Source organism: Lepidochelys kempii, chromosome 10 (assembly GCF_965140265.1).
Source record: "Lepidochelys kempii isolate rLepKem1 chromosome 10, rLepKem1.hap2, whole genome shotgun sequence".
Classification (NCBI taxonomy): domain Eukaryota; kingdom Metazoa; phylum Chordata; order Testudines; family Cheloniidae; genus Lepidochelys; species Lepidochelys kempii.
The window spans coordinates 39,432,243-39,459,712 of NC_133265.1; the positions used below are offsets into that span (position 1 = coordinate 39,432,243).

General features: G+C 50.2%; 1 protein-coding gene across 5 annotated transcripts in view; it reads right to left on the reverse strand.

The window, feature by feature from the left end:
- Window positions 1-27,470, reverse strand: part of LOC140918498 (coiled-coil domain-containing protein 33-like) — a 62,148-nt gene that overhangs the window by 21,221 nt on the left and 13,457 nt on the right. For 2 of the 5 annotated variants that reach the window (XM_073363068.1, XM_073363064.1), the window contains exons 1-3: window positions 14,249-14,366; window positions 10,022-10,158; window positions 8,139-8,172 (exon numbers count right to left, since the gene is read on the reverse strand). In XM_073363068.1, the coding sequence (XP_073219169.1) occupies window positions 8,139-8,172; window positions 10,022-10,158; window positions 14,249-14,281 (204 nt within the window). In that variant the 5' untranslated portion in view covers window positions 14,282-14,366. Of the gene's footprint in view, window positions 1-8,138; window positions 8,173-10,021; window positions 10,159-11,165; window positions 11,200-14,248; window positions 14,367-14,602; window positions 14,680-27,470 lie in introns of those variants that run through there. The other 3 variants (XM_073363065.1, XM_073363066.1, XM_073363067.1) reach the window with 3 other exon arrangements.

Below are 27,470 nucleotides of genomic sequence, written 5' to 3' on the forward strand. Positions count from 1 at the left end.
ATGCTTCACAGTGTAAAAAGGCACCATCCCCAGAGAACCAATCATCACCTCAGGACAACACAGAGTCAAATTTGACTCCAGAAGAAGACGTAGAGGAACAGTCTGCAATACCTTACAATCTATGCTCTCGTAAGGGTTGCCAGAAGCAGACGCTATTCCTCGGCTGCTGGTATCTTATGGTCTGGGGAGACCACAATGACAATTATTTTATCCAGCAGCAGATGTGGATAGCTCAGACCCTTAATATTTCTAATTGCTGAGTCTGCAGCCACATCCCAGCCCACTCTCAAACTGGTGTTCCTGTCCTGGCTATCCCACTCAAGTCCCCAGACCTCACTGGAGGGCCTCGTCCGTTTAACAAAATACGGATCAGCAATGACACTTGGGAAGCGGTGGGAATAAATGCAACTAAATGGATAAGTGTGGTGGAGGGAAAAGGTCATTGGTGTTGGGTGTGTAATGGGACAGGGCTGGATCAGGGGAAAAGCCGTTGCCTTCAGCATATTGTGGCCAATGGTGTATGGGATTATTCAAACAAAACTAAAAAGTGGCGGGCCGGGTATGGAGATATGAATTTTTTCTCAACCTGGGATCAAACAGAGAAATCAATCCCTACAGTAACCTTAGTGAAAACAATATAATCTTTCAATGTCATGCAAATAATATCACTCCTCGTAAGGAGAATTACCCTGTACCCTTTGGGGGATACTACTCCTCCTTTGCAAACACCTATATGACAAATGGGTGCAACCGACCCTTCCTGGCCTTAATAGGCCACCACTGGGTGTGTGGGACCAGAGCTTATACCGAACTAACAGCTAATTGGTCAGGAACCTGTTATCCTGCCCGTCTCGTCCCACAATTCCGAATGCTAGGAACCTTCCCTCGAGAACGCCTCCACAATTTCAGGCGAAAAAGAAGGGACTTAACAGATGCCCAACGGCACGTAAATAACATAAGCCCCTTAACCTGGGAAGAGGCCATTGGCAGTTCCTTAATACCATTAGGGGGAGTAATACACCATGCAGAAAGGCTCCTAAGGTTACAAGCAGTGGTTGAAATAATGGCAAATAAAACCGGAGAAAGTTTAAGAGCCCTGGCCAAAGAAACAGGGGCAATCTGACAGATGGCCCTCCAAAACCGTCAGGCATTGGACATAGTGCTGGCGGCAAAAGGAGGGACTTGTGCTCTCATTGGAAAAGACTGCTGTGCGTATATACCAGACAACACCAATGAGGTAATAGATCATGCTAGCCACTTAGAACAAATCACATATCTTCCCCACAAAGAGCCAAGTTCTTTATGGAAGTGGCTAAGTAACCTTTTCAATTTCTCTGGCATAGGAAACTGGTTGTTTCAGGGAGCCCTAACTCTCCTGTTTGGAATCCTAATAATTTTTGTATATTTTCAGTTACTTTCCTGTTGTATCCAAAATTGTGGCAGGCATGCTACACAGATAGCTGCCCCAAACCAGAGTGCTAATTTGATGATTTTAAATATTACTGATGAACAAAGAGATAAAGAACGATTGATATGTGGAACCCAGTCATTGTTGGTCATTGCGTAGCTTGACCAAAAGGAGGGATTGTGAAAGTAGAATGAATTAAGAATGAATTATATTGAAATTATAAAAAGAAAAGGAGTACTTGTGGCACCTTAGAGACCAATTTATTTGAGCATGAGCTTTCGTGAGCTACAGCTCACTTCATCCGATGCATACTGTGGAAACTGCAGAAGACATTATATACACAGAGACCATGAAACAATACCTCCTCCTACCCCACTCTCCTGCTGGTAATAGCTTATCTAAAGTGATCATCAAGTTGGGCCATTTCCAGCACAAATCCAGGTTTTCTCACCCTCCACCCCCCCCACACAAATTCACTCTCCTGCTGGTGATAGCCCATCCAAAGTGACAACTCTTTACACAATGTGCATGATAATCAAGTTGGGCCATTTCCTGCACAAATCCAGGTTCTCTCACCCCCTCACCCCCCTCCCAAAAACCACACACACAAACTCACTATCCTGCTGGTAATAGCTCATCCAAAGTGACCATTCTCCCTACAATGTGCATGATAATCAAGGTGGGCCATTTCCAGCACAAATCCAGGTTTTCTCACACACACCCCCCACCCCCATACACACACAAACTCACTCTCCTGCTGGTAATAGCTCATCCAAACTGACCACTCTCCAAGTTTAAATCCAAGTTAAACCAGAACATCTGGGGCGGGGGGGTGTAGAAAATAACAAGGGGAAATAGGCTACCTTGCATAATGACTTAAAAATGACATAAAAAAGAAGCTTACAAGAAGTGGAAGGTTGGACATATGACCAGGGAAGAGTATAAAAATATTGCTCGGGCATGTAGGAATGTTATCAGGAGGGCCAAATCGCACCTGGAGCTGCAGCTAGCCAGAGATGTCAAGAGTAACAAGAAGGGTTTCTTCAGGTATGTTGGCAACAAGAAGAAAGCCAAGGAATGTGTGGGCCCCTTACTGAATGAGGGAGGCAACCTAGTGACAGAGGATGTGGAAAAAGCTGATGTACTCAATGCTTTTTTTGCCTCTGTTTTCACTAACAAGGTCAGTTCCCAGACTGCTGTGCTGGGCATCACAAAATGGGGAAGAGATGGCCAGCCCTCTGTGGAGATAGAGGTGGTTAGGGACTATTTAGAAAAGCTGGACGTCCACAAGTCCATGGGGCCGGATGAGTTGCATCCGAGAGTGCTGAAGGAATTGGCGGCTGTGATTGCAGAGCCATTGGCCATTATCTTTGAAAACTCGTGGCGAACCGGGGAAGTCCCGGATGACTGGAAAAAGGCTAATGTAGTGCCAATCTTTAAAAAAGGGAAGAAGGAGGATCCTGGGAACTACAGGCCAGTCAGCCTCACTTCAGTCCCTGGAAAAATCATGGAGCAGGTCCTCAAAGAATCAATCCTGAAGCACTTGCATGAGAGGAAAGTGATCAGGAACAGCCAGCATGGATTCACCAAGGGAAGGTCATGCCTGACTAATCTAATCGCCTTTTATGATGAGATTACTGGTTCTGTGGATGAAGGGAAAGCAATGGATGTATTGTTTCTTGACTTTAGCAAAGCTTTTGACACGGTCTCCCACAGTATTCTTGTCAGCAAGTTAAGGAAGTATGGGCTGGATGAATGCACTACAAGGTGGGTAGAAAGCTGGCTAGATTGTCGGGCTCAACGGGTAGTGATCAATGGCTCCATATCTAGTTGGCAGCCGGTATCAAGTGGAGTACCCCAAGGGTCAGTCCTGGGGCCGGTTTTGTTCAATATCTTCATAAATGATCTGGAGGATGGTGTGGATTGCACTCTCAGCAAATTTGTGGATGATACTAAACTGGGAGGAGTGGTAGATACGCTGGAGGGGAGGGATAGGATACAGAAGGACCTAGACAAATTGGAGGATTGGGCCAAAAGAAATCTGATGAGGTTCAATAAGGATAAGTGCAGGGTCCTGCACTTAGGATGGAAGAATCCAATGCACCGCTACAGACTAGGGGCCGAATGTCTAGGCAGCAGTTCTGCGGAAAAGGACCTAGGGGTGACAGTGGACGAGAAGCTGGATATGAGTCAGCAGTGTGCCCTTGTTGCCAAGAAGGCCAATGGCATTTTGGGATGTATAAGTAGGGGCATAGCGAGCAGATCGAGGGACGTGATCGTTCCCCTCTATTCGACATTGGTGAAGCCTCATCTGGAGTACTGTGTCCAGTTTTGGGCCCCACACTTCAAGAAGGATGTGGATAAATTGGAGAGAGTCCAGCGAAGGGCAACAAAAATGATTAGGGGACTGGAACACATGAGTTATGAGGAGAGGCTGAGGGAGCTGGGATTGTTTAGCCTGCAGAAGAGAAGAATGAGGGGGGATTTGATAGCTGCTTTCAACTACCTGAAAGGGGGTTCCAAAGAGGATGGCTCTAGACTGTTCTCAATGGTAGCAGATGACAGAACGAGGAGTAATGGTCTCAAGTTGCAGTGGGGGAGGTTTAGATTGGATATTAGGAAAAACTTTTTCACTAAGAGGGTGGTGAAACACTGGAATGCGTTACCTAGGGAGGTGGTAGAATCTCCTTCCTTAGAGGTTTTTAAGGTCAGGCTTGACAAAGCCCTGGCTGGGATGATTTAACTGGGAATTGGTCCTGCTTCGAGCAGGGGGTTGGACTAGATGACCTTCTGGGGTCCCTTCCAACCCTGATATTCTATGATTCTATGATTCTATGACTTAGCCACTCCCAGTCTCTATTTAAGCCTAAATTAATAGTATCCAATTTGCAAATGAATTCCAATTCAGCAATTTCTCGCTGGAGTCTGGATTTGAAGTTTTTTTGTTGTAAGATAGCGATCTTCATGTCTGTGATTGCGTGACCAGAGAGATTGAAGTGTTCTCCGACTGGTTTATGAATGTTATAATTCTTGACATCTGATTTGTGTCCATTTATTCTTTTACGTAGAGACTGTCCAGTTTGACCAATGTACATGGCAGAGGGGCATTGCTGGCACATGATGGCATATATCACATTGGTGGATGTGCAGGTGAACGAGCCTCTGATAGTGTGGCTGATGTTATTAGGCCCTGTGATGGTGTCCCCTGAATAGATATGTGGGCACAGTTGGCAACGGGCTTTGTTGCAAGGATAGGTTCCTGGGTTAGTGGTTCTGTTGTGTGGTATGTGGTTGTTGGTGAGTATTTGCTTCAGGTTGCGGGGCTGTCTGTAGGCAAGGACTGGCCTGTCTCCCAAGATTTGTGAGAGTGTTGGGTCATCCTTCAGGATAGGTTGTAGATCCTTAATAATGCGTTGGAGGGGTTTTAGTTGGGGGCTGAAGGTGACGGCTAGTGGCGTTCTGTTATTTTCTTTTTTGGGCCTGTCCTGTAGTAGGTGACTTCTGGGAACTCTTCTGGCTCTATCAATCTGTTTCTTCACTTCCGCAGGTGGGTATTGTAGTTGTAAGAATGCTTGATAGAGATCTTGTAGGTGTTTGTCTCTGTCTGAGGGGTTGGAGCAAATGCGGTTGTATCGCAGAGCTTGGCTGTAGACGATGGATCGTGTGGTGTGGTCAGGGTGAAAGCTGGAGGCATGTAGGTAGGAATAGCGGTCAGTAGGTTTCCGGTATAGGGTGGTGTTTATGTGACCATTGTTTATTAGCACTGTAGTGTCCAGGAAGTGGATCTCTTGTGTGGACTGGACCAGGCTGAGGTTGATGGTGGGATGGAAATTGTTGAAATCATGGTGGAATTCCTCAAGGGCTTCTTTTCCATGGGTCCAGGTGATGAAGATGTCATCAATATAGCGCAAGTAAAGTAGGGGCGTTAGGGGACGAGAGCTGAGGAAGCGGTGTTCTAAGTCAGCCATAAAAATGTTGGCATACTGTGGGGCCATGCGGGTACCCATAGCAGTGCCGCTGATCTGAAGGTATACATTGTCCCCAAATGTAAAATAGTTATGGGTAAGGACAAAGTCACGAAGTTCAGCCACCAGGTTAGCCGTGACATTATCGGGGATAGTGTTCTTGACGGCTTGTAGTCCATCTTTGTGTGGAATGTTGGTGTAGAGGGCTTCTACATCCATAGTGGCCAAGACGGTGTTATCAGGAAGATCACCGATGGATTGTAGTTTCGTCAGGAAGTCAGTGGTGTTTCGTGCTGGAAATGGCCCACCTTGATTATCATACACATTTTAAAGAGAGTGGTCACTTTGGATGGGCTATTACCAGCAGGAGAGTGAGTTTGTGTGGAGGGGGGGGGCGCGGAGGGTGAGAAAACCTGGATTTGTGCTGGAAATGGCCCAACTTGATGATCACTTTAGATAAGCTATTACCAGCAGGAGAGTGGGGTGGGAGGAGGTATTGTTTCATGGTCTCTGTGTATATAATGTCTTCTGCAGTTTCCACAGTATGCATCGGATGAAGTGAGCTGTAGCTCACGAAAGCTCATGCTCAAATAAATTGGTTAGTCTCTAAGGTGCCACAAGTACTCCTTTTCTTTTTGCGAATACAGACCTACACGGCTGTTACTCTGAAATAATTCATTAAAGAAATGCTACTTGAAGGGTTTGTTGAAATACAGTTGTCAGGAAGAGAAACGTTAAGGAGTGTGAGACAAGGGGTCCTCAAACTAATTAACTTAGAGCTCCTACTGAGCTAGGAGATTGGTAAACGTTAGTATGCAAATAAGATATGTATGTATATTTGTCAGTTTCTGCTTTCTTTTGTCTCTTATGTTAAATTGGCTTTGGCTTAGCTGTATAAATAGGTTATCTTGAACCTCAGAGAAGGGCTCACATCTGGGCGCACTAGCAGGTGCTAATAAACAGAGTGGTCTGACAAATTATGTGAGTCCTGAATCTGACTTTGACACTTTCATAGGGATGAAACCTCTGGGGTCCTTACAAACATGATTCCCAAACCTCACAGAATTTAACAGAGAGTGAGAGCCTTTTTACGGGGTTTCTAAACCATCTCCTCTAGGCAGCACAGATTTCCCTATTGCACCCAGTAGGATAGTTACACAATCAACAAGAGAGGACCTTCTGGCAGGGGCAGGGAGTACTTCATACCATTCTGAACCCAAGAGAGGTGGCCCAAGAGCAGCTCTGATGAGTCCCCTGCTTGGCTGGGAAGCTGGGTCAGGTCAGCCTGTTGTTAAAGTCAACAATTTTGGTGGGGCCTGTAATTTCCCTTGGTCCTACCTGAGCGCCCCATGCTGTGCTGCTATGAAAGGAGTGCCGTCAGAGTCCTCAAGTGCTGGAGTCTGCTGCTGGCATGTGGCCATGTGCACTGTGCTGTCTGGGATGCTAGGTCAGCTGTCCCATGTGAAATCTTCACCCAGAAGAGCTCTGCGCTTACATCAACGGGCATTCACAGAACGGGTTTGCTCTGCTTTCTCCCCTCATTTTTGTTGACTGGCAATGTGGTTCACTGGAGAGCATGACACTAGAAGCCAGGAACCCCTAATCTCTGACCTGACTCTGGATAGGTTGCTCTATGTAACACAGACTTTGCTTGCTGATGGTCCATGGGAAATCCCAGCCTGGAGTTTGGTGCTACCTGGGACTAGCCTGTATCTAATTACCCCCTGTCCAATGTAGTGTTGCTCATTGCAAGGCAATACAGAAACACATCCCAGTTACCTTTCTCTGACTAGTCCCTCTGCATGTTTGTATCTCACTCTCACACTCCAGCTGCCCCAATTTTTTCCCAGAAAGTTCTTTTGTGGGAAATTTCAGTTCTTTTTTTTTGTACCACTACAAAATTATTTTTTTTCTTTTGAAATTGTGGAACAATTGAAACAAAATTAAATCCCTGCTCAAATCAAATCCCTTCATGATCAATTCTGCATGATGCTCTGGCACTTCCTATTCTTTCCCGCAGAGGGCAGCATTTAATTGCAAATACTAAGATGGCCAGCCAGCTGGGATGTCTCATCATTTGCTCTTGCTTCTCCTGCTCTCTGTAGGTTGCTGGTATCTAGGTGGGAGGCCCTGTGCATGTCACACACAGAGTTAGCTGCAGGTCTGATACAAATCCTGTTAAAATCAAGGGAAAGATCCTCACTGACTTCAGTGGGCTCCGGATCAAGCCTTAATGGAAAATAGCTGCTAAGCTATTTATCTGTATATTATCAACGGAATGGATCTTGTTCCCATGGCTATCCTGGGAAGTTATGACAAGCCACACACTTCATTTAGCCCTTCCTCCAACAGACAGGCTGCAGAGCCAGAGCACAGAATGGTGCACTACAGCTGGATGAATCTTTGGCGGTTTGGTTTGCAGCTCACTTGAGAACAACATGAAACAGTCAACAGCCATTGACTAACAACAGGCCTCCACCACACCCATGCTGCTTACTTCCCACCCACCTGGCACTGCCCAAGCCCAGCAGTGTCCACAGAGTGTTACTCACATTGTCCACTGAGCCCCATGTTGTCCTGACTCACTCATTTCTCTCCCTGCCTCACATCCCACCCCTTTCCTGTCTGGCCAATGTTAGTTGTACCTTGCCAGACCTGGAGTGCCCAGTTACCCACATTTCTAGCCTGCTTTGTCCATTGCCCTCCCTGGTTCCTTACCATCATGTCTCCTCTAGGAGTGAAAACAAGCAGCCACGTTTACTCACCTGATCCAGATGGAACCTGGTGACATCCTGGGTTCTGCAGAACAGAAAGCAAAGGGTCATGGATGGGAGCCAGGCAACCTGCAAGCCCATCTGAGCAAGAAATAACTTGTGAAGTCCCTTCCCTTTGTCACTCCCTGCCTGAGGGAGGAAGCAGGTAGGTCTCAAGACGGTTTGGTTTGCTGGTGCCCAAAATAACACCTCAAGCTGCCTGGGAGCCAGTGCAGATCTTGGAGCAAAGGGTGACATGCCCCTGCTCTGAGCCACTGCTAGTCTGGCAGACAGCCAGTAGCCCAGAGCACTGATCCAGGGCCTGATCCAATGCCTATCAGAGTCAATGAGAGTCTTTCTGTTGACTTCAAAGGACCTTGGATCAGGTCCCAGTTTGGAACTTACAAGGCCTGGATGACTGTGGAGATGTCCCTAGGTTCTTGCCAAAGGTAGATGGAAAAACAAACAAACTCTCAGCCACCACAGCTAACTGAGCATCCAGGAGCAGCCCCAAGTCACTAGGCAATACAAGGAGAAACAGCTGTACTCCCTGTCAAGGCATGCCATTTCTTCTGGTGGCTTGCCCCAGCCTCCAGGCATCAGCTCTGTGCTGTCAAGGTGGGGTCTCAACCAGTTCGCTCCTGCCCAAGGCGCTGGGGAAGCCTGTGCCAACTGTACTGGGCAAGATGGAAACCCAATACTGGAGGAGGGCTTCCAGAAGTCAGGCAGGCTGGAAGCTGGCCATTGGGGCAGGCACGATGAGGGTGCTGTGAGAAGGGTGCAGGTGTGTGTGTGTGTGTGTGGGGGGGGGGGGGGAACTGGGCCTTTTGCCTTGCACAGGATGTTGGGTCCTTAAATACCACCTGTCTTTTGTCTCCCCATATCCTCTAGTTCTTTCCCCTACCATGGACTAACCTGACCAGCTTACCTCCTTCTGAACTAGGTCCTGCTGCTGAATGGCATGCTGGGTCCCACTGCAATACATTATGGACAGACCTCTGTGGTGTGAAGTGATTCCTAATGCACTGTGCTGTCCCACCAGGCCAGCAGCTGGCCAGGCTTGCCCCAGGAAGACCCAGCTCAGAAGTGAGCAGCCTATGCCCAATGAGGCAGAGAAGCACAGGAGGAGAAGGGGAGAGGGCTGAGCAGAAGGTGGTGAGAGATGGTTTGACTTTATCTGGCTGGGCTGTGAGTCAGCTGGGAGGCAGGAAGTGCCCCAGAAAACTAATCAAAGCCCAGTGAGCTGGGATGTGTGTGCCCCATGCTAATGCTGCGCTCTTGCACCATTGCTGTGCTCTTGCACCAGAGTACAATCTCACTTGTGGTCCTAGTGAAGTGAGTCTACTAATGACTTCCAGCGAGCCCTTGGGATGTGTCTGCATTAAGAAGCCACTTCTCAGCCTGGCCCAATTCAACACGATTCAGCGGTGAGACATATCAGGATGGAAGGACATTGGCCCAACTGTGTGGGGCACAGGACTGCAGGATGGGTTCAGGGAGGGATCACAGGGAAGGTTGCCCACCACTCCCCACACTGTCACTGGCTCCAGTCAGGACCATCATTCTCTTACTAGCAGGGGCAAAATATTCACAAAAAGAAAGTGCTGGGGGTTAGGAGGGAACTTCTGATAAGAGCAGGTTATTCCCTAGCTTCCCAAGGTGGAGGTCTCACACCTGCCTCTGAAGCCACCACAGAGACAGGATACTGGGCTAGATGGACCTTGGGGTTGGTTCAGTCAGCCAATCCCTATGTTCCTAAAATGACACTAGCAATGGACTACCAGTGGGAGGCAGGAGGAAGAAGCTGGTGCAGGAGGACCAGGGGAGGTGCCTAAGGACACATCTACCAGAGACAAAGAGATTTCCAGCCCAAGCTGGAACACTGCTCCCCATACCTTCTGAGCATGTCTGCATCATCCACGTCACTGTCTGCTGGGCCGCCTGCCTTTTCATATAGGAGCATCTGCTTATCTGGCAGAATCTCAGCTACAGCATCAGGGGGCGGGAGGGAGACGTCATTATCTTGGTTAAGCTGTAAGAAGGAGTTTAGAAGGTCACCATGGATGGAGCAAAGCTTACAGAAAGTGGGGCCGGTGCCATGCAGAACACCTCGGGTGAGGGAATTGAGGCCAGATCCTCAGCTGATGTAAATTGACATAAAGTTCTGCTGACTTCTGTGGATTGATGCTGATTTCCAGATCTGGTCCCTAACATGGAAGCCAGGCTGATACCATAACAGAAGCTCTCCTATTTCCTTCCTCTCCTTCTCTCTTTACTTAGGGCACTTGTCTGAAGAGATGCTCTGTGTTTCCTAAGAGTTCATCTGGTCTGGCTGTTTACTTGGCCCTGTTTGGTCTTTCCGATGCTTCATCTTTCAGAGGAGATGAACAGCACAGCCCAGGACCGCTGTGTCAAGGCTGAATCCCAACTCTGTCACTCCGAGTGCAGAAGTGGGGCCCGCAAGGATTTTAAAAATGAATACTGGCCACTCCAGGCTTGTATTAAACTCTCAAGGTTACAGCTTTTCTCTGACCTTGGCTTGATAAACGCTGCCATCACCCAAATGTAACAAAACCCCCTTTGAACCCAGGAAGAAGCACTTGGGAATTCTTCCCTGTGAGGTGCCCTCAAGCCCTTTCACCCCCATCCCAGGAAGAGCTGAAAAAGGAAACAAAGGAAATTAGCTGTGGCTACCAGCTAATCAAACAACATGCACAAACCTCTTAGGACACCAAAAATCCAATCCTGTTCTTAAAAAAGGTAAATTTTATTAAAAACAAAAAGGAAGAAAATACATCTGGAACCTAGGCTTTTGCTAGATTTTAAAAGAGCAATTCCAAAAATCAAGCACCCGAAATAGCTTTCTTGGGGGTTCAGCTTAAAGGTTACACACAAACAAAAGCATCTGGGGTTAGCACAGAGGAGTCCACAAGCCAATAAGAAATAACCCTAACTGCATCTAGTTAACATTCTGATCTACTTACACATTGGAGTTCAGATAAGTAGTTCTAGGCTTGATCTGAGGACTTATAATCATACCTGGCTTAGCTGCTTATGGCATGGCTACTCTGACCCTCCAGCCCAGAGAGAACAGACAAAGGGAAAGTTTCTTTCCCAACTTTAAAAAGTTCTACCTTCCCATTGGCTCTTTTGGTCAGGTGGCTGGCTGGGTGTCCATCAAAGGAAGCTATCCCCCCACTTTATGTATTATAAGGTCACTGAAGATCACACAAGGCACTTTTGGCATTGGTATGAGTCGTTAACTCTGGCACAATTCCAGAGGGATCAGTTACATTCAGTCTCTCTCAGGCCTCCAGATGTTTCAGCCTAATCACTAATTCTCAGGCAGCCTTGACATTTCAGTGCAAATTTGCCAAGATGATTGGCACTGGACTGGGCTCAGGAAAGCTGGGTCTTATGTGTGACCTTGGGTATGTCATGTCTGCTCTCTGTGCCTAAGGGCCAGGGCCATCCCTAGCCTCCCCGCTAATCTCCTTGCCATCCATCCGGTGTGCCCACCTGGCTGCTGCTCGCCTCCTCACCCCAGTTCACCCCACCCAAGGTGACCACCCTACCCACTGTGGGTCCAGCTCTAGAACAGGGCTCCTAAATCCTTGCTGCACTGTGAGGGACTCAGCTACTAGAGTGACGGGGCCACCTAAGACCTGAGATAAACTGTTTCACCCACTTATTAAAGTAGTGGGTATGTTTGGTGAACACACATGATGCTGTATGATTGAAATATGACCATTTATATGATTAATATTGCCACTATTATTGAAACAAATCTTGTACAAAGTATGTCATGTAAGGTATCAGTGGAAAAGTTATAGTCAATCAAATATGATTATCCTGTTTATATGCATGTATCATCTTTGTATCTGAAGTTATAAATATTGATTATGTACCAGTATTTCATGTGTTTGCTTCTGGGGTAACACCCACAAGGTAGTTTACATCCAGTCTAGTCAGCACATTGCACATGGACCATTCAAGTAGATGGCCCATTAAAGGACAAAATGGGCCATAGAAGAAGCTTATCCCTGCCGAGTGCGTTGTAGATGCTTTAGCCAAAATATGGGTAATGGCCAATGTTCCCTCTAATTTTTGACAGGCCGTGTGGGCAAAAAATTTCTTCTGTGCAAATTTTTGTGCGTGCGGTGTTTCGCCGTGTGCCCGGGGTTTAGGATCTGGGTGCGCGTGCACATGCGCACAGCTTAGAGGGCACAGTGGTAATGGCTGCTCTTATGAGTCATCAAAGAATGCAAGGGCATGTGACCCTGGACACCATCTTGTGCCTGTACTTTTCCACAAACTAAGACTGAGAGCAGTCCCTCCACCTGGGAGAAGATATAAAGGACCCTGGAAGCATCTCCATTTGCCTCTTTCCTGCTCGGATCTCTGGACTATAGACTTACACTAAAAGGAGTATTCCAATCAATGAACTGAGGACTTTACAAGCCAGCAGTTTATTCATCACTGCTTCAAACCTGATATAAGAACTCTGCAAGGATTATATGTATTTGATTTCCTTAACCATTTTAACTCTCTCCTCTTTCTTTTCTCTTATAAATAAACCTTTATATATTAGATACTAAAGGATTGGCAACAGCATGATTGTTAGGTAAGATCTGAGCAATATATTGACCTGGCTGCGTGGCTGATCTCTTGGGATTAGAAGGACTCTTTGTCTCATGAAATTGGTTTTCAATAAGCACTCATCCTTAGATGTTTTTAAGGCCTGGCTTGACAAAGCCCTGGCTGGCGTGATTTAGTTGGGGTTGGTCCTGCTTTGCGCAGGGGGTTGGACTAGATTACCTCCTTAGGTCTCTTCCAACCCTAATCTTCTATGATTCATCATAAAGTCTAGTGTCTGGGTGGTGAAATGTGTGCTGGAATGCCTAAGGAGACTGCATTTCTGACTTCTAGTTAACTAGTGTGGTAAGACAGAAGTTTACTTTTGTTTCAGGCTTGGTATATCTAATAATAGAATAATCACTAATTTGGGGTGAGTCTGCCCTATTTCTCAGCAGTTTGTCCTGAATCTCGTATCCTCAGCTGTGACCCACTGAGGCATGGTGACAACACAGTCTTTTGCATCTCTTCACTTCATCAAAATGGAACTGTGCACACTTTGCATTGTATACTTCATGTAAATGAGTGATTTACATCCGATTCGTTGGTGCCTAATTATCAGGGACAAATCCTACTTCAGTGAACACCACACATTGCTGAACTAATCAAACAGAGGTGACACAGTGCAAACAAAGTTCTCTCCCGGCAATCTTTGAAACATTGATTTTCTTAACTCAAGTGATAGAAATCCAGTGCAAGCCCAAATATTGCTAATTCAGTTATCTCACATTCTCTGTAACACAAAGCAGGGTCATGTTTCCCAACTGCTAGTCATTAACTCTGAAAATATACCTGCTTCGCTAGAACCTCCATTATCCACAATGATTTGTTCCCCGCCACGACACTCTGGTGACCACAACCATAAAAGCATATTGGTTATATCTGACGCAGCATCTGATCATGTTGTATCACCTCTGGTGGAAAGATACCTTGACACATGAGCTTTCAAAATGTAATGCTCACAAAAGCCATGTTCAGTACTGCAGCAGGGGCAGCAGTCTACCCGTGGCTGCAGAGTCCTGGCCAGGAGCTACAGAGGCCCTGACACTAGCTAGCGCTAGTCAGCCTGAGAGCTAGAGAGCAGAGAGGATCCCAGGGTCTGCCTGTGTCCAGCAGGCTCGGCAAACAATCCTCTTGCTCTTCATTACAATTAAGCCCTGTCTCCTCACAGCTGTGAGGGGCCCTACAATGGCAAGAGCTACCTGCCCCCTTTGCTAGCAGCGAGGCTAAGAACTGAATGGGTCATGGGGATGGGGGGTCTCCTGTTCTGAAATGGTCTCTCCATTAGATTAGGGCTGCCATGTGATTGCATGGCGCAGAAGGGGTTAGTGTGCATCGCCTGGGCTGCGTCTGTGCTGTTGCTAATGAGAAGAATGCACTCCCAGAGCTGTCAGTCTGGCACCCTTTGCCAGCACTTAATTTAATGTGAGAGACAAAGAGAGATGGTTCATGGTCCCCTACCCCCGTTTGCAGCCCTGGATACTCACGGTTGAGGAGAACGGCCTGTAATACCAAGCCATCCACCACCTGTACCTGGCCCCTATCCTACTAGCTCATTCCAAGCCGTCTCCCATAGGCTGCTGCTGCTGCTCCTGAGAGACTCTGGGCTCCAGAGATAACTGGTGACACCCTTCACTGGCAGGCCAGCCATCCGTGATAACCAGTTCGTTGCCAGGTGTCTGTCACGTCAAACAGCAACACCCACAGAACTATGCAAACTCCAGAGCTCAAAGGCAAATCAGCGATCCCATTCTCTGCTGTCCTGACCACAGGGGGCTTGGACACACACCCTACCAAGGCTGCAAGCTGCCTAGGAAAAGGCAGTAGGACACCAAACTTACAGAGGAGTTAGTAGCCTGCAGCATGAGGGAAGCCAGGCGTCTTTGAGGAACTTTTTGCTAGCAAGAGGGGTTTAGGTTTACGCAGGCACCACCTGTTTCCTTTGTGCATTCACAGCTCACACTGTGCTGCTGTTGCTACAACAAGAAGGTTCCTCTTAGCAACCGCACAGGAAAGGCTCCCTTTGAACTCCAGCTTCAGTGCACAAAGTGTGCACCCCACAGGTTTTCTCACTGCCACAGCAGATGTGTGGAAAGGAAAGAGAGGGGTGAGCCGCTCTGATGGAGAGTCAAGGGCCTAAGGTCAAGTATGCAAATCCAGGTTTCGACACCTGCCTGATTAGCAGAGGTGCTGAGCCCCCAGGCTTCCATTGACTTCAGAACCAGAAGATCAGGCCTCTTCTAGTTCTACATCTATGGGTGGACTGAAGCACTGAAAAAGTTAGCCTAGATGAAAAACCTTGAGCAACACAAACCTGTTGTTCTGTGTCTCCATCGAAGCAGTTTGTTACATGGGTACTGCCAAGCTAAAAAAACAACCCTGGGCACCACTCAATTGAAGTCAGTGATGGAATAAATTGATGCAGTTATGCAGATTTACATCTGCTGGGCACCTAGATTTCTTTATCTTTATTACCCCGTAAGTCATTACAAATGTCATGGACTTTTCACCATTAATTCTATTAGTTTATCCTTTGCATTCTCTGATTGGGACAATGAAAATAAAGTGGTCGGTTTCATTTATGTAGTAAGTCAGTTTCTAGTCCAATGGTTCTCAACCTGTTTACCACTGTGGGCTACATATGCATCTATATGTTATATGGGCCTCATCCACACAATATGTATACTACCTGTATGCAGTGGTGAGCTGGAGCCGGTTTGCACCGGTTCGCACGCGCCAGTTGTTAAATTTTGAAGTAGTGTTAGAAACGGTTCTTAACCCGCTTCCCTGCAGGGAGCACTGAGGCTTTGATGGGCTCTGGCCCGGAAGTGATGCAATTCCTCCTCCGGCCGCTGGGGGCGCTGCACTGCGGGAGCCATGTGGGCTGCCGCCTGGCCCTGGGCACGAGCCCTGTTGCTGCTCCGGCTGCTCCCCGACCCCTGGCCCTGGGGCTCCTGCTGCTGCCTGGTGGGTCCCTGGCTGCTCAGCTGGGCCTGGGCTGCGTCCTGCTGCTCGGGCTGCTCCGAGCCGCTCTCCCCATGAGTACCCACCACCCTGCCTGCAGCCAGCCCCTGCCTCCAGCCACCCCCGCACTCCCTGCCCGCAGCCAGCTCCTGCCTCCAGCCACCCCCGCACTCCCTGCCTGCAGCCAGCCCCTGCCTCCAGCCACCCCCACACCCTCTGCCTGCAGCCAGCCCCTGTCTCCAGCCACCCCCGCACCCCTGCCCGCAGCCAGCTCCTGCCTCCAGCCACCCCCGCACTCCCTGCCCGCAGCCAGCTCCTGCCTCCAGCCACCCCCGCACTCCCTGCCTGCAGCCAGTCCCTGCCTCCAGCCACCCCCACACCCTCTGCCTGCAGCCAGCCCCCGTCTCCAGCCACCCCCGCACTCCCTGCCTGCAGCCAGCCCCCGTCTCCAGCCACCCCCGCACTCCCTGCCCGCAGCCAGCTCCTGCCTCCAGCCACCCCTGCACCCCTGCCCGCAGCCAGCTCCTGCCTCCAGCCACCCCCGCACTCCCTGCCTGCAGCCAGCCCCTGCCTCCAGCCACCCCCACACCCTCTGCCTGCAGCCAGCCCCTGTCTCCAGCCACCCCCACACCCTCTGCCTGCAGCCAGCCCCTGTCTCCAGCCACCCCCGCACCCCCTGCCTGCAGCCAGCCCCCGTCTCCAGCCACCCCCGCACTCCCTGCCCGCAGCCAGCTCCTGCCTCCAGCCACCCCCGCACTCCCTGCCTGCAGCCAGCCCCTGCCTCCAGCCACCCCCACACCCTCTGCCTGCAGCCAGCCCCTGTCTCCAGCCACCCCCGCACCCCCTGCCTGCAGCCAGCCCCCGTCTCCAGCCACCCCCGCACTCCCTGCCCGCAGCCAGCTCCTGCCTCCAGCCACCCCTGCACCCCTGCCCGCAGCCAGCTCCTGCCTCCAGCCACCCCCGCACTCCCTGCCTGCAGCCAGCCCCTGCCTCCAGCCACCCCCACACCCTCTGCCTGCAGCCAGCCCCTGTCTCCAGCCACCCCCACACCCTCTGCCTGCAGCCAGCCCCTGTCTCCAGCCACCCCCGCACCCCCTGCCTGCAGCCAGCCCCCGTCTCCAGCCACCCCCGCACTCCCTGCCCGCAGCCAGCTCCTGCCTCCAGCCACCCCCGCACTCCCTGCCTGCAGCCAGCCCCTGCCTCCAGCCACCCCCACACCCTCTGCCTGCAGCCAGCCCCTGTCTCCAGCCACCCCCGCACCCCCTGCCTGCAGCCAGCCCCCGTCTCCAGCCACCCCCGCACTCCCTGCCCGCAGCCAGCTCCTGCCTCCAGCCACCCCTGCACCCCTGCCCGCAGCCAGCTCCTGCCTCCAGCCACCCCCGCACTCCCTGCCTGCAGCCAGCCCCTGCCTCCAGCCACCCCCACACCCTCTGCCTGCAGCCAGCCCCTGTCTCCAGCCACCCCCGCACCCCCTGCCTGCAGCCAGCCCCCGTCTCCAGCCACCCCCGCACTCCCTGCCCGCAGCCAGCTCCTGCCTCCAGCCACCCCCGCACTCCCTGCCCGCAGCCAGCTCCTGCCTCCAGCCACCCCCGCACTCCCTGCCCGCAGCCAGCCCCTGCCTCCAGCCACCCCCACACTCCCTGCCCGCAGCCAGCTCCTGCCTCCAGCCACGCCCGCACTCCCTGCCTGCAGCCAGCTCCTGCCTCCAGCCACCCCCGCACCCTCTGCCCGCAGCCAGCCCCTGCCTCCAGCCACCCCCGCACTCTCTGCCCGCAGCCAGCCCCTGCCTCCAGCCACCCCCGCACTCCCTGCCCGCAGCCAGCTCCTGCCTCCAGCCACCCCTGCACCCCTGCCCGCAGCCAGCCCCTGCCTCCAGCCACCCCCGCACTCCCTGCCCGCAGCCAGCCCCTGCCTCCAGCCACCCCCGCACTCCCTGCCCGCAGCCAGCCCCTGTCTCCAGCCACCCCCGCACCCCTGCCCGCAGCCAGCTCCTGCCTCCAGCCACCCCCGCACTCCCTGCCTGCAGCCAGCCCCTGCCTCCAGCCACCCCCGCACTCCCTGCCTGCAGCCAGCCCCTGTCTCCAGCCACCCCCGCACCCCTGCCCGCAGCCAGCTCCTGCCTCCAGCCACCCCCGCAGCCCCTGCCTGCAGCCAGCCCCCGTCTCCAGCCACCCCCGCACCCCCTGCCTGCAGCCAGCCCCTGCCTCCAGCTACCCCCTCACTCCCTGCCTGCAGCCAGCCCCTGCCGCACCCCCTGCCCTGTCTCCAGCCAACCCCTGCAGCACGTACCCCCTGCCCTATCTCCAGCCAGTCCTGCACCCGCTGCCCGCAGCCAGCCCCTGCCGCACCCCCTGCCCTGCCTGCAGCCAGCCCCACACCCCCTGCCCCGCAGCCAGCCCATGCCGCACCCCCTGCCCTGTCTCCAGCCAACCCCTGCCGCATGCAGCCCCCTGCCTAAGCCAGTCCCTGCCGCACCCCCTGCCCTGTCTCCAGCCAACCCCTGCTGCACCCCCCTGCCCGAAGCTAGCCAGCCCCACACCCCCCGTCTCCAGCCAACCCCTGCCGCACCCCCCTGCAGCCCTGCCCAAAGCCAGCCAGCCCCACACGCCCTGTCTCCAGCCAGCCCTGCACCCCCCTGCCCTGCCTGCAGCCAGCCCCTACCTCCAGTCAGCCCCTGCTCTGCCTCCAGCCAGCCCCACACCCCCTTGCTGCCAGCCAGCCCCGCACCCTCCTGTCTCCAGCCAGCTCCGCACCCCCTGCCCTGCCCCCACCAGCCCCGCACCCCCTTCCCTGCCTGCACCCAGCCCCACACCCCCTGCCTGCAGCCAGCCCATGCCGCACCCCCTGCCCTGTCTCCAGCCAACCCCTGCCGCACCCCCTGCCCTGTCTCCAGCCAACCCCTGCCGCACTCCCCTGCCCGAAGCTAGCCAGCCCCACACCCCCCCATCTCCAGCCAACCCCTGCCGCACCCCCCTGCAGCCCTGCCCAAAGCCAGCCAGCCCCACACCCCCTGTCTCCAGACAGCCCTGCACCCCCCTGCCCTGCCTGCAGCCAGCCCCTACCTCCAGTCAGCCCCTGCTCTGCCTCCAGCCAGCCCCACACCCCCTTGCCACCAGCCAACCCCGCACCCTCTTGTCTCCAGCCAGCTCCGCACCCCCTGCCCTGCCTGCAGCCAGCCCCAAACCCCCTGCCTTCAACTAGCCCTGCCCCATGCCCCTGTCTGCAGCTGGCCCCACGTCCACTGGTGCCCTGCAGTTCCCAGGGCAGTAACCCTGCACACCTGCTTCAATGAGGGGGGTAGGGAGCAGCAGGGACCAACACATGTGCACACCCTAGGGTGACCAGACAGCAAGTGTGAAAAATCAGGACGGGTGGGGGGGTAATAGGACCCTATATAAGAAAAAGACCCCAAAATCGGGACTGTCCCTATAAAATCGGGACATCTGGTCACCCTAGCACAGCCCCAGGGAGTGGCGGGGACCCACACATGTGAAACGGAGCTTGTTTCTAGTTCAGGCCCATCTTTTAAAAAAAGAACTTTAGGCAGGGTTAACATACAGCCGTATTTTCCCGGACAGGTCAGGCTTTTTGGTTCTTAAATCGCCGTCCGGGAAGAATTTTTAAATTTTAAAAATACAGACGTATGGTATGGAAAATACGGACGTATGGTGACCCTGTTGGTACAAAAAATACATACTGTGGCACATCCCTTCTATCAGAACTTTTTATAGGACCCGGTTGTTAAGATTTTGGCAGCTCATCGCTGCCTGTATGGCCCTGAGGATGTCACACGGGCTGGAGCTGTGTGCTGATTGCGCCACAAGTGCCCCACAGGCCCTGGGTTGAGAACCACTGTTCTAGTCAATTCTACCTGCAAGAGTCCAGTATACCAGCTTTTGGATTGGCAGTGCTGCTGGGGAAGTTTAACTTTAGGGCTGTTTAACATTTAAATGTTACCTCTGCATTTGGACCCATTTCAATGGGTGTTTTGGTCTATGAAAACTAGTTTACAAAGACTAATTCTGGGCCAAACTTGACCTTACAGTGACTATTTAAAAAGAGAGATTTCTGTTCTAGCATAGTGTTCCATAAGCAAAATACTACAGGGGAGGGTCTTCTCTGCCTTGCATTATTGTGTCATCATTCATGCCTGTGCTAAGCTGGTATAAAATGTTGAGATCATTTCCAATCACACTGCACAGATGTACACAAGGTGTAAAGCAATGGAGAATTGGGCCCTAAATATAAAAACCTCACAATCACCCCTCTAACTTTTATTTAGAAAAGGAAACTTTAGAGGCAGGGAAGAGACAGCCCACCCAGAAAAAAAATAAGACACCCCTGTAATGATGCTGCCTCTGGCAGGACACAACTGAGAGTATCAGTTCAGGACAAGTTTCAGAGTAACAGCCGTGTTAGTCTGTATTCGCAAAAAGAAAAGGAGTACTTGTGGCACCTTAGAGACTAACCAATTTATTTGAGCATAAGCTTTCGTGAGCTACACAACAAATTGCTTAGAGCAGGGCAGTTACAGCCCAAAGCTGGAGTTCCTTTACTATTAAGGCAAACCAAACCAGCCAAACAGAGAAGACTTTGGTTTTACCCCACTGGTTAACCATAAGTCACACAAGCAATTCCTGCAGACACTCCAGTTTCCCAGTATCACCACCAGCAGCCACTCGTTATGGGGATGAATGGTTATGAAAACCAATACCCCAGTAAAAGAAAAAAGGTTTGCCCGATCCCAAAGGACCAAGCCTCAGACCCAGGTTAATATACAAGTCAGATCTTACCCACAAATCACGCTGTTGCCAATCCTTTAGAATCTAAAATCTAAAGTTTTATTCATAAAAGGAAAGAAATATAGATGCTAGCTAGAATTGGTTAAATGGAATCAATTACATACAGTAATGGCAAAGTTCTTGGTTCAGGCTTCTAGCAGTGATGGAATAAACTGCAGGTTCAAATAAAGTCTCTGGAGTACAACCACAGCTGGGACAGGTCATTCAGTCCTGTGTTCAGAGCTTCAGTTTGTAGCAAAGTTCCTCCAGAGATCAGAAGCAGGACTGAAGACAAGATGGAGGAGATGCAGCTGCCTTTCAAAGTCTCTTGCCATGTGGCTTGTGCTTTCTTTGTTCCAACCACAAGCTACCCAGCACATGGCATGGAAAAACCTTAGAGTTCTGTCCATAGGCATGTCCCTGCATGCCTTGCTGAGTCACAAGGTGTAGCTGCCTTCTCTCAATGTGTCAATTGTATAGCTGATGGTCCTTAATGGGCCATCAAGCAGGCTAGGCAGTGCTGATGTTAACTGGTCTGGGGGGTCACCCAGAAGCATAGCACAAGTTTGAAATACAGACAATATAGAGCCAATATTTATAACTTTACATACAAAAATGATACATGCATACAAATAGCATAATCATAACCAGCAAAACATAACCATGTCTTAGACACCTCACATGACAGCCTTTGTACAATATTTGCTGCAAATATATAACAGTGGTTGCAACAATGATCTATACGGTTACAGTTTATGTCAATAATGTCACAATTCCACCCCACCCTTGCTTCTAAACCCGCTACCTGTCTCTGTTACTGACCTTTTAGGAAGGTTATGAAATATCTGATTTATTCCCCCATATGTTTCATTTCCATGCATTGCTGTATTCTGGCAAGGCTCAAAAGTCCACAAGAAAGCATGCTCTGGTTCTGATCCAAAACCTAGTTCAGTATCATTACAGTCCTTGTCAGCCAGCCCAAGCTCGAGATGTCTCAGACCTCACTGAAATTCAAAGCTCCAGAACACATTTAAGACCAGGTTAATAATAAACCAGCTAGAGTGTTCTGGGTCCTTGCCAAATTCCCTGTTTGGGGATGCCAAGGTGAATGATGGAGGATTGGGCCAAAAGAAATCTGATGAGGTTCAATAAGGATAAGTGCAGCGTCCCGCACTTAGGACGGAAGAACCCAATGCACCGCTACAGACTAGGGACCAAATGGCTAGGCAGCAGTTCTGCGGAAAAGGACCAAGGGGTGACAGTGGACGAGAAGCTGGATATGAGTCAGCAGTGTGCCCTTGTTGCCAAGAAGGCCAATGGCATTTTGGGATGTATAAGTAGGGGCATAGCGAGCAGATCGAGGGACGTGATCGTTCCCCTCTATTCGACATTGGTGAGGCCTCATCTGGAGTACTGTGTCCAGTTTTGGGCCCCACACTACAAGAAGGATGTGGATAAATTGGAGAGAGTCCAGCGAACGGCAACAAAAATGATTAGGGGTCTGGAACACATGACTTATGAGGAGAGGCTGAGGGAACTGGGATTGTTTAGTCTGCAGAAGAGAAGAATGAGGGGGGATTTGATAGCTGCTTTCAACTACCTGAGAGGTGGTTCCAGAGAGGATGGTTCTAGACTATTCTCAGTGGTAGAAGAGGACAGGACAAGGAGTAATGGTCTCAAGTTGCAGTGGGGGAGGTTTAGGTTGGATATTAGGAAAAACTTTTTCACTAGGAGGGTGGTGAAACACTGGAATGCGTTACCTAGGGAGGTGGTAGAATCTCCTTCCTTAGAAGTTTTTAAGGTCAGGCTTAGAATCATAGAATCATAGAATATCAGGGTTGGAAGGGACCCCAGAAGGTCATCTAGTCCAACCCCCTGCTCAAAGCAGGACCAATTCCCAGTTAAATCATCCCAGCCAGGGCTTTGTCAAGCCTGACCTTAAAAACCTCTAAGGAAGGAGATTCTACCACCTCCCTAGGTAACGCATTCCAGTGTTTCACCACCCTCTTAGTGAAAAAGTTTTTCCTAATATCCAATCTAAACCTCCCCCACTGCAACTTGAGACCATTACTCCTCGTTCTGTCATCTGCTACCATTGAGAACAGTCTAGAGCCATCCTCTTTGGAACCCCCTTTCAGGTAGTTGAAAGCAGCTATCAAATCCCCCCTCATTCTTCTCTTCTGCAGGCTAAACAATCCCAGCTCCCTCAGCCTCTCCTCATAACTCATGTGTTCCAGTCCCCTAATCATTTTTGTTGCCCTTCGCTGGACTCTCTCCAATTTATCCACATCCTTCTTGTAGTGTGGGGCCCAAAACTGGACACAGTACTCCAGATGAGGCCTCACCAATGTCGAATAGAGGGGAACGATCACGTCCCTCGATCTGCTCGCTATGCCCCTACTTATACATCCCAAAATGCCATTGGCCTTCTTGGCAACAAGGGCACACTGCTGACTCATATCCAGCTTCTCGTCCACTGTCACCCCTAGGTCCTTTTCTGCAGAACTGCTGCCTAGCCATTCGGTCCCTAGTCTGTAGCTGTGCATTGGGTTCTTCCGTCCTAAGTGCAGGACCCTGCACTTATCCTTATTGAACCTCATCAGATTCCTTTTGGCCCAATCTTCCAATTGGTCTAGGTCCTTCTGTATCCTATCCCTCCCCTCCAGCGTATCTACCACTCCTCCCAGTTTAGTATCATCCGCAAATTTGCTGAGAGTGCAATCCACACCATCTTCCAGATCATTTATGAAGATATTGAATAAAACCGGCCCCAGGACCGACCCTTGGGGCACTCCACTTGATACCGGCTGCCAACTAGACATGGAGGCTTTTCATCAAAGCCCTGGCTGGGATGATTTAATTGGGGATTGGTCCTGCTTTGAGCCGGGGGTTGGACTAGATGACCTCCTGAGGTCCCTTCCAACCCTGATAGTCTATGATTCTATGATTCTATGAATGATACAATGATGTTTTCTATGCACACAGGTATCATTTTGCAGGATCACAAGGACCTTCTGTCTTAGTGCAGCCAGACACACCAAAGCCAGAACGTGTAGCCAGAACGTAAGTGCTAGGTACTTGTGGGAATGAGAACACTGGCTAGAGTCCTTGATGGTGTGATGCAATTCCCAGACACGGGGGCATGCCCGGGAAGTGATTCCAGAAGTGACAGACAGGCACATGGAATCACAAGCATCTCTCCAAATCAGTCATACAAGGCCCCACTCCAGGGAGACGGTGTCTACAACAGCATTACTGTCCATCTCTCTATCCAGCCATGTCATCCATCTCAGCCCAGTGCCTGGGGAAGACCTCCTTATCACCGATACAGTTTATCCATCTGTCCACACATCCACATACAAACATAAGAACAGCCATACTGGGTCAGACTAAGGTGCCATCTAACCCAGTATCCTGTCTTCCAAGAGCAGCCAATGCCAGGTCCTTCAGAGGTAGGGTTACCATATGTCAGGTTCCCAAAATGAGGACACTGCGGGGGGAGCGGGAAAGTTGTGGGGGGTACCTGCACTAGGGGAACTCACTGGAGGTGGGGGGAATGTTGCTCCCTGTCCCAGTGGCAGGGCTGCTGGCACAAGCCCAGGATGCAACAACAGCCATCAGTCAGTGTCTCCCTGAGGGACCCCCCTTCCCAGGGCTGAGTGCTGGGGCCTGGGTGGGTAGGATCTGGCAGCTGGGGCTGCAAGGGAATGGATGGACCAATCAGTTGTGTATGCAGAAGAATGGACCAATAAGCTGCAGACCAGTTTTGGTTAGAATGGGAAAGAGGCAGGTCCCTAATGTGTCTCTCCACTGCCTGTCTTCCATGGCTGAATCACCCCAAGGTTATCACCCCAAGGGTTCCTTGGCAAATTATTGCCACTGATTACAAAGCAGACATTGCATTAGGAATCAGACCACCCCACACCTCAAACACCTCAAACACCTCTGTATCCTTGTCTGGGGTCCCTATTTTGAGAGCTGGTAAATAAATAAACTTGGGCTACATGCTCAATCCAGGAGATCTGTGTATGATACTACAAGGATACCCATTAGTGTGCAGTTCAGAGACGTCCATAGTAGACTCTGCTCCTTGCTTCTGCATGGGTCATGGCTTTTGCTCCCTGTGTTCTGGGTTGTAATTGCGAGTTTGTGTGTGTATGGGGGTGGGGGGGATGTGAGAAAACCTGGATTTGTGATGGAATGGCCCACCTTAATTATGCACATTGTAGGGAGAATGGTCACTTTGGATGAGCTATTACCAGCAGGATAGTGAGTTTGTGTGTGTGGTTTTTGGGAGGGGGGTGAGGGGATGAGAGAACCTGGATTTGTGCAGGAAATGGCCCAACTTGATTATAATGCACATTGTGTAAAGAGTTGTCACTTTGGATGGGCTATCACCAGCAGGAGAGTGAATTTGTGTGGGGCGGTGGAGGGTGAGAAAACCTGGATTTGTGCTGGAAATGGCCCACCTGATGATCACTTTATATAAGCTATTACCAGCTGGACAGTGGGGTGGGAGGAGGTATTTTTTCATATTCTCTGTGTATATATAAAGTCTGCTACAGTTTCCACGGCATGCATCCGATGAAGTGAGCTGTAGCTCACGAAAGCTCATGCTCAAATAAATTGGTTAGTCTCTAAGGTGCCACAAGTACTCCTTTTCTTTTTGCAAATACAGACTAACACGGCTGTTACTCTGAAACCTGTCATTGAGATTGCTGCAGTTGTAGAACTGATCAATGAAATTGTTTTTGATTGGTCACTTTATTAATATAACTGCATAAGCAAAGTTTTATGAATGAAACAACATTCATTCATAAAGCTGGTTACCCCAATAACTGGCTAATTGAGTTTCACTTTCAATCCAATTGCTGCTTAAATCGCTGAAACTTGCACTGTTACAACATTGTAACTTCTGCTCACTGTCTGTCATACATTATACTTGTCTATATTGTAACTTCTGTTCACTGTTTGCCATTCCTTACACTTGTTCATACTGTAACTCAAACTCCATTTTAACTTGTCCCAAACTCCATTTTAAAATGCTCACTCCATTTTGTAAAAGCTTGCTGCAACCTTCATTTTTGCAAAACCCTGCTGTAATCTTTGGTTTCAGAGTAACAGCCGTGTTAGTCTGTATTCGCAAAAAGAAAAGGAGTACTTGTGGCACCTTAGAGACTAACCGATTTATTTGAGCATGAGCTTTCGTGAGCTACAGCATCCGATGAAGTGAGCTGTAGCTCACGAAAGCTCATGCTCAAATAAATCGGTTAGTCTCTAAGGTGCCACAAGTACTCCTTTTCTTTTTGCTGTAATCTTATTAGTTTAGTTCAGATGTGTGAATGAGGTATGTATGGATGATGGAATCAACCTCCAGCCCCAGCCTGTCCTGATGAAATAAAGTGGTGTAAACATCCAACAGTTGAAGATGCAGACAACAGCTCTGACAAAGTAAGAGGAGTCCACCCTCAAAAGAAAAGAACAAAAGTGCAATTGAAGAAACATTAAAGCCAGGTCCTAGGCTGAAAGTCATGTCTGTAATTGACGGGTGATCAATCACACCGAACCCAGAGGCAGCGTGACACAGCAAGACCTATAGACTCTGGATTCAAACTAAAGCCTACAAAAAGGATGGGTGAGATGGAAGACTTTGGAGGGTAACATTCTGCTGCCAACATGGAAGGGCATCGGTGCATGTCCAACAGAGACCCGGCTCTTCCTTGTGCCTGGCTTTCCTGGCCAGCTAGCTACCACAAGCTATGAACCCAAGCCACAAACTCAAGCTATATTCAGGACTGGTAACTATACAGCAGCTGCAGAACCTGTGTGTGTGTATGAACGAATGTGTGACTGAATGTGAAACTGAATGAAATGTTATAGCTATAACTGACTGCCTACTACGATTCTTTTTGTATTCACAATAAATGTGACATTTTGTCTTATCCCCTTTAATAAGATCCTGCTGGTTTTTATTTTATTGGTATAACACAGTGTGGCTTTACAAAGAGGAGAGTCTTGCAACACACTAGGAATAATGACAGGCTTTGGCGTGGTCTTCCTCTGTGTGCTTATTCAGCAGTTGAACAACTCAGTGGAGAAAGCCTCACCAAGGACTCCACATTGGGCACTGTCAACTGCATTGTTCCAAGGGAGAACAGCTGTCTCGGTGAGATCAGGATGGAGAGGAGGTCTCTGATGCAGCTGGTCCCTGGCCATTCAAGTCCATGGCCTTGAATTGGCACTGAAAGCAGATGTTGATCCACTGGAGAGCAAGGAACCCTGGTGTGAAGAGTCCTGTGCTTCCCTTCCTTAGCTAAGGAGATGGGCTCTGCCTTCTGCACAAACTGGAGATTCAGCGTGGTTTCCATATGTAGGCCCAGCTACAGCACAGTGAGTTATCATAGTCCAGCCTGGAGGAGACCAAGGCACAGTCCCCATGGCTGGATCCTCGTTGCAGAGCAAGGGGCATCATTTCCTGCCAAGCGGAAGCAGCTACGATGTTGGACAGGATTAGTGATAATGGGCCCGAGACCCACACTTAGGGTAGGAGGGTGAAGCACTTTGATGGCAGAAGAAGTCAACATTTTGGCAGCTCTTTGGAGCATTTCCTCATTCCCCCTGCACCACTCCAACCTTCCCTGCAGTCCATTTGAGCTCGCTGCTCTCTGTGCAGGTGCTAATCTCTTATAGACAATTTGCACGCCTCACACAGGTGACATCTCTGTTAATCTCTCATATACTATGGCGATGAGGGCCACACAACCCCATGGAGGTGCCAAGAAGGAGCTATAGAGCTACAGAACTGTGTGTCACCATGATATTGCTCACAGCAAAGCCCACAGGATCTCACCTCCTCTCCAAGAGGCCTCAGAAAGGAAGGGAAGAGAGACTAGACAACACTGAATGGAAACTAATGCATGGTTGAATACTGAATGCGACTGCAGCATACCCCGTTGGACTCCTC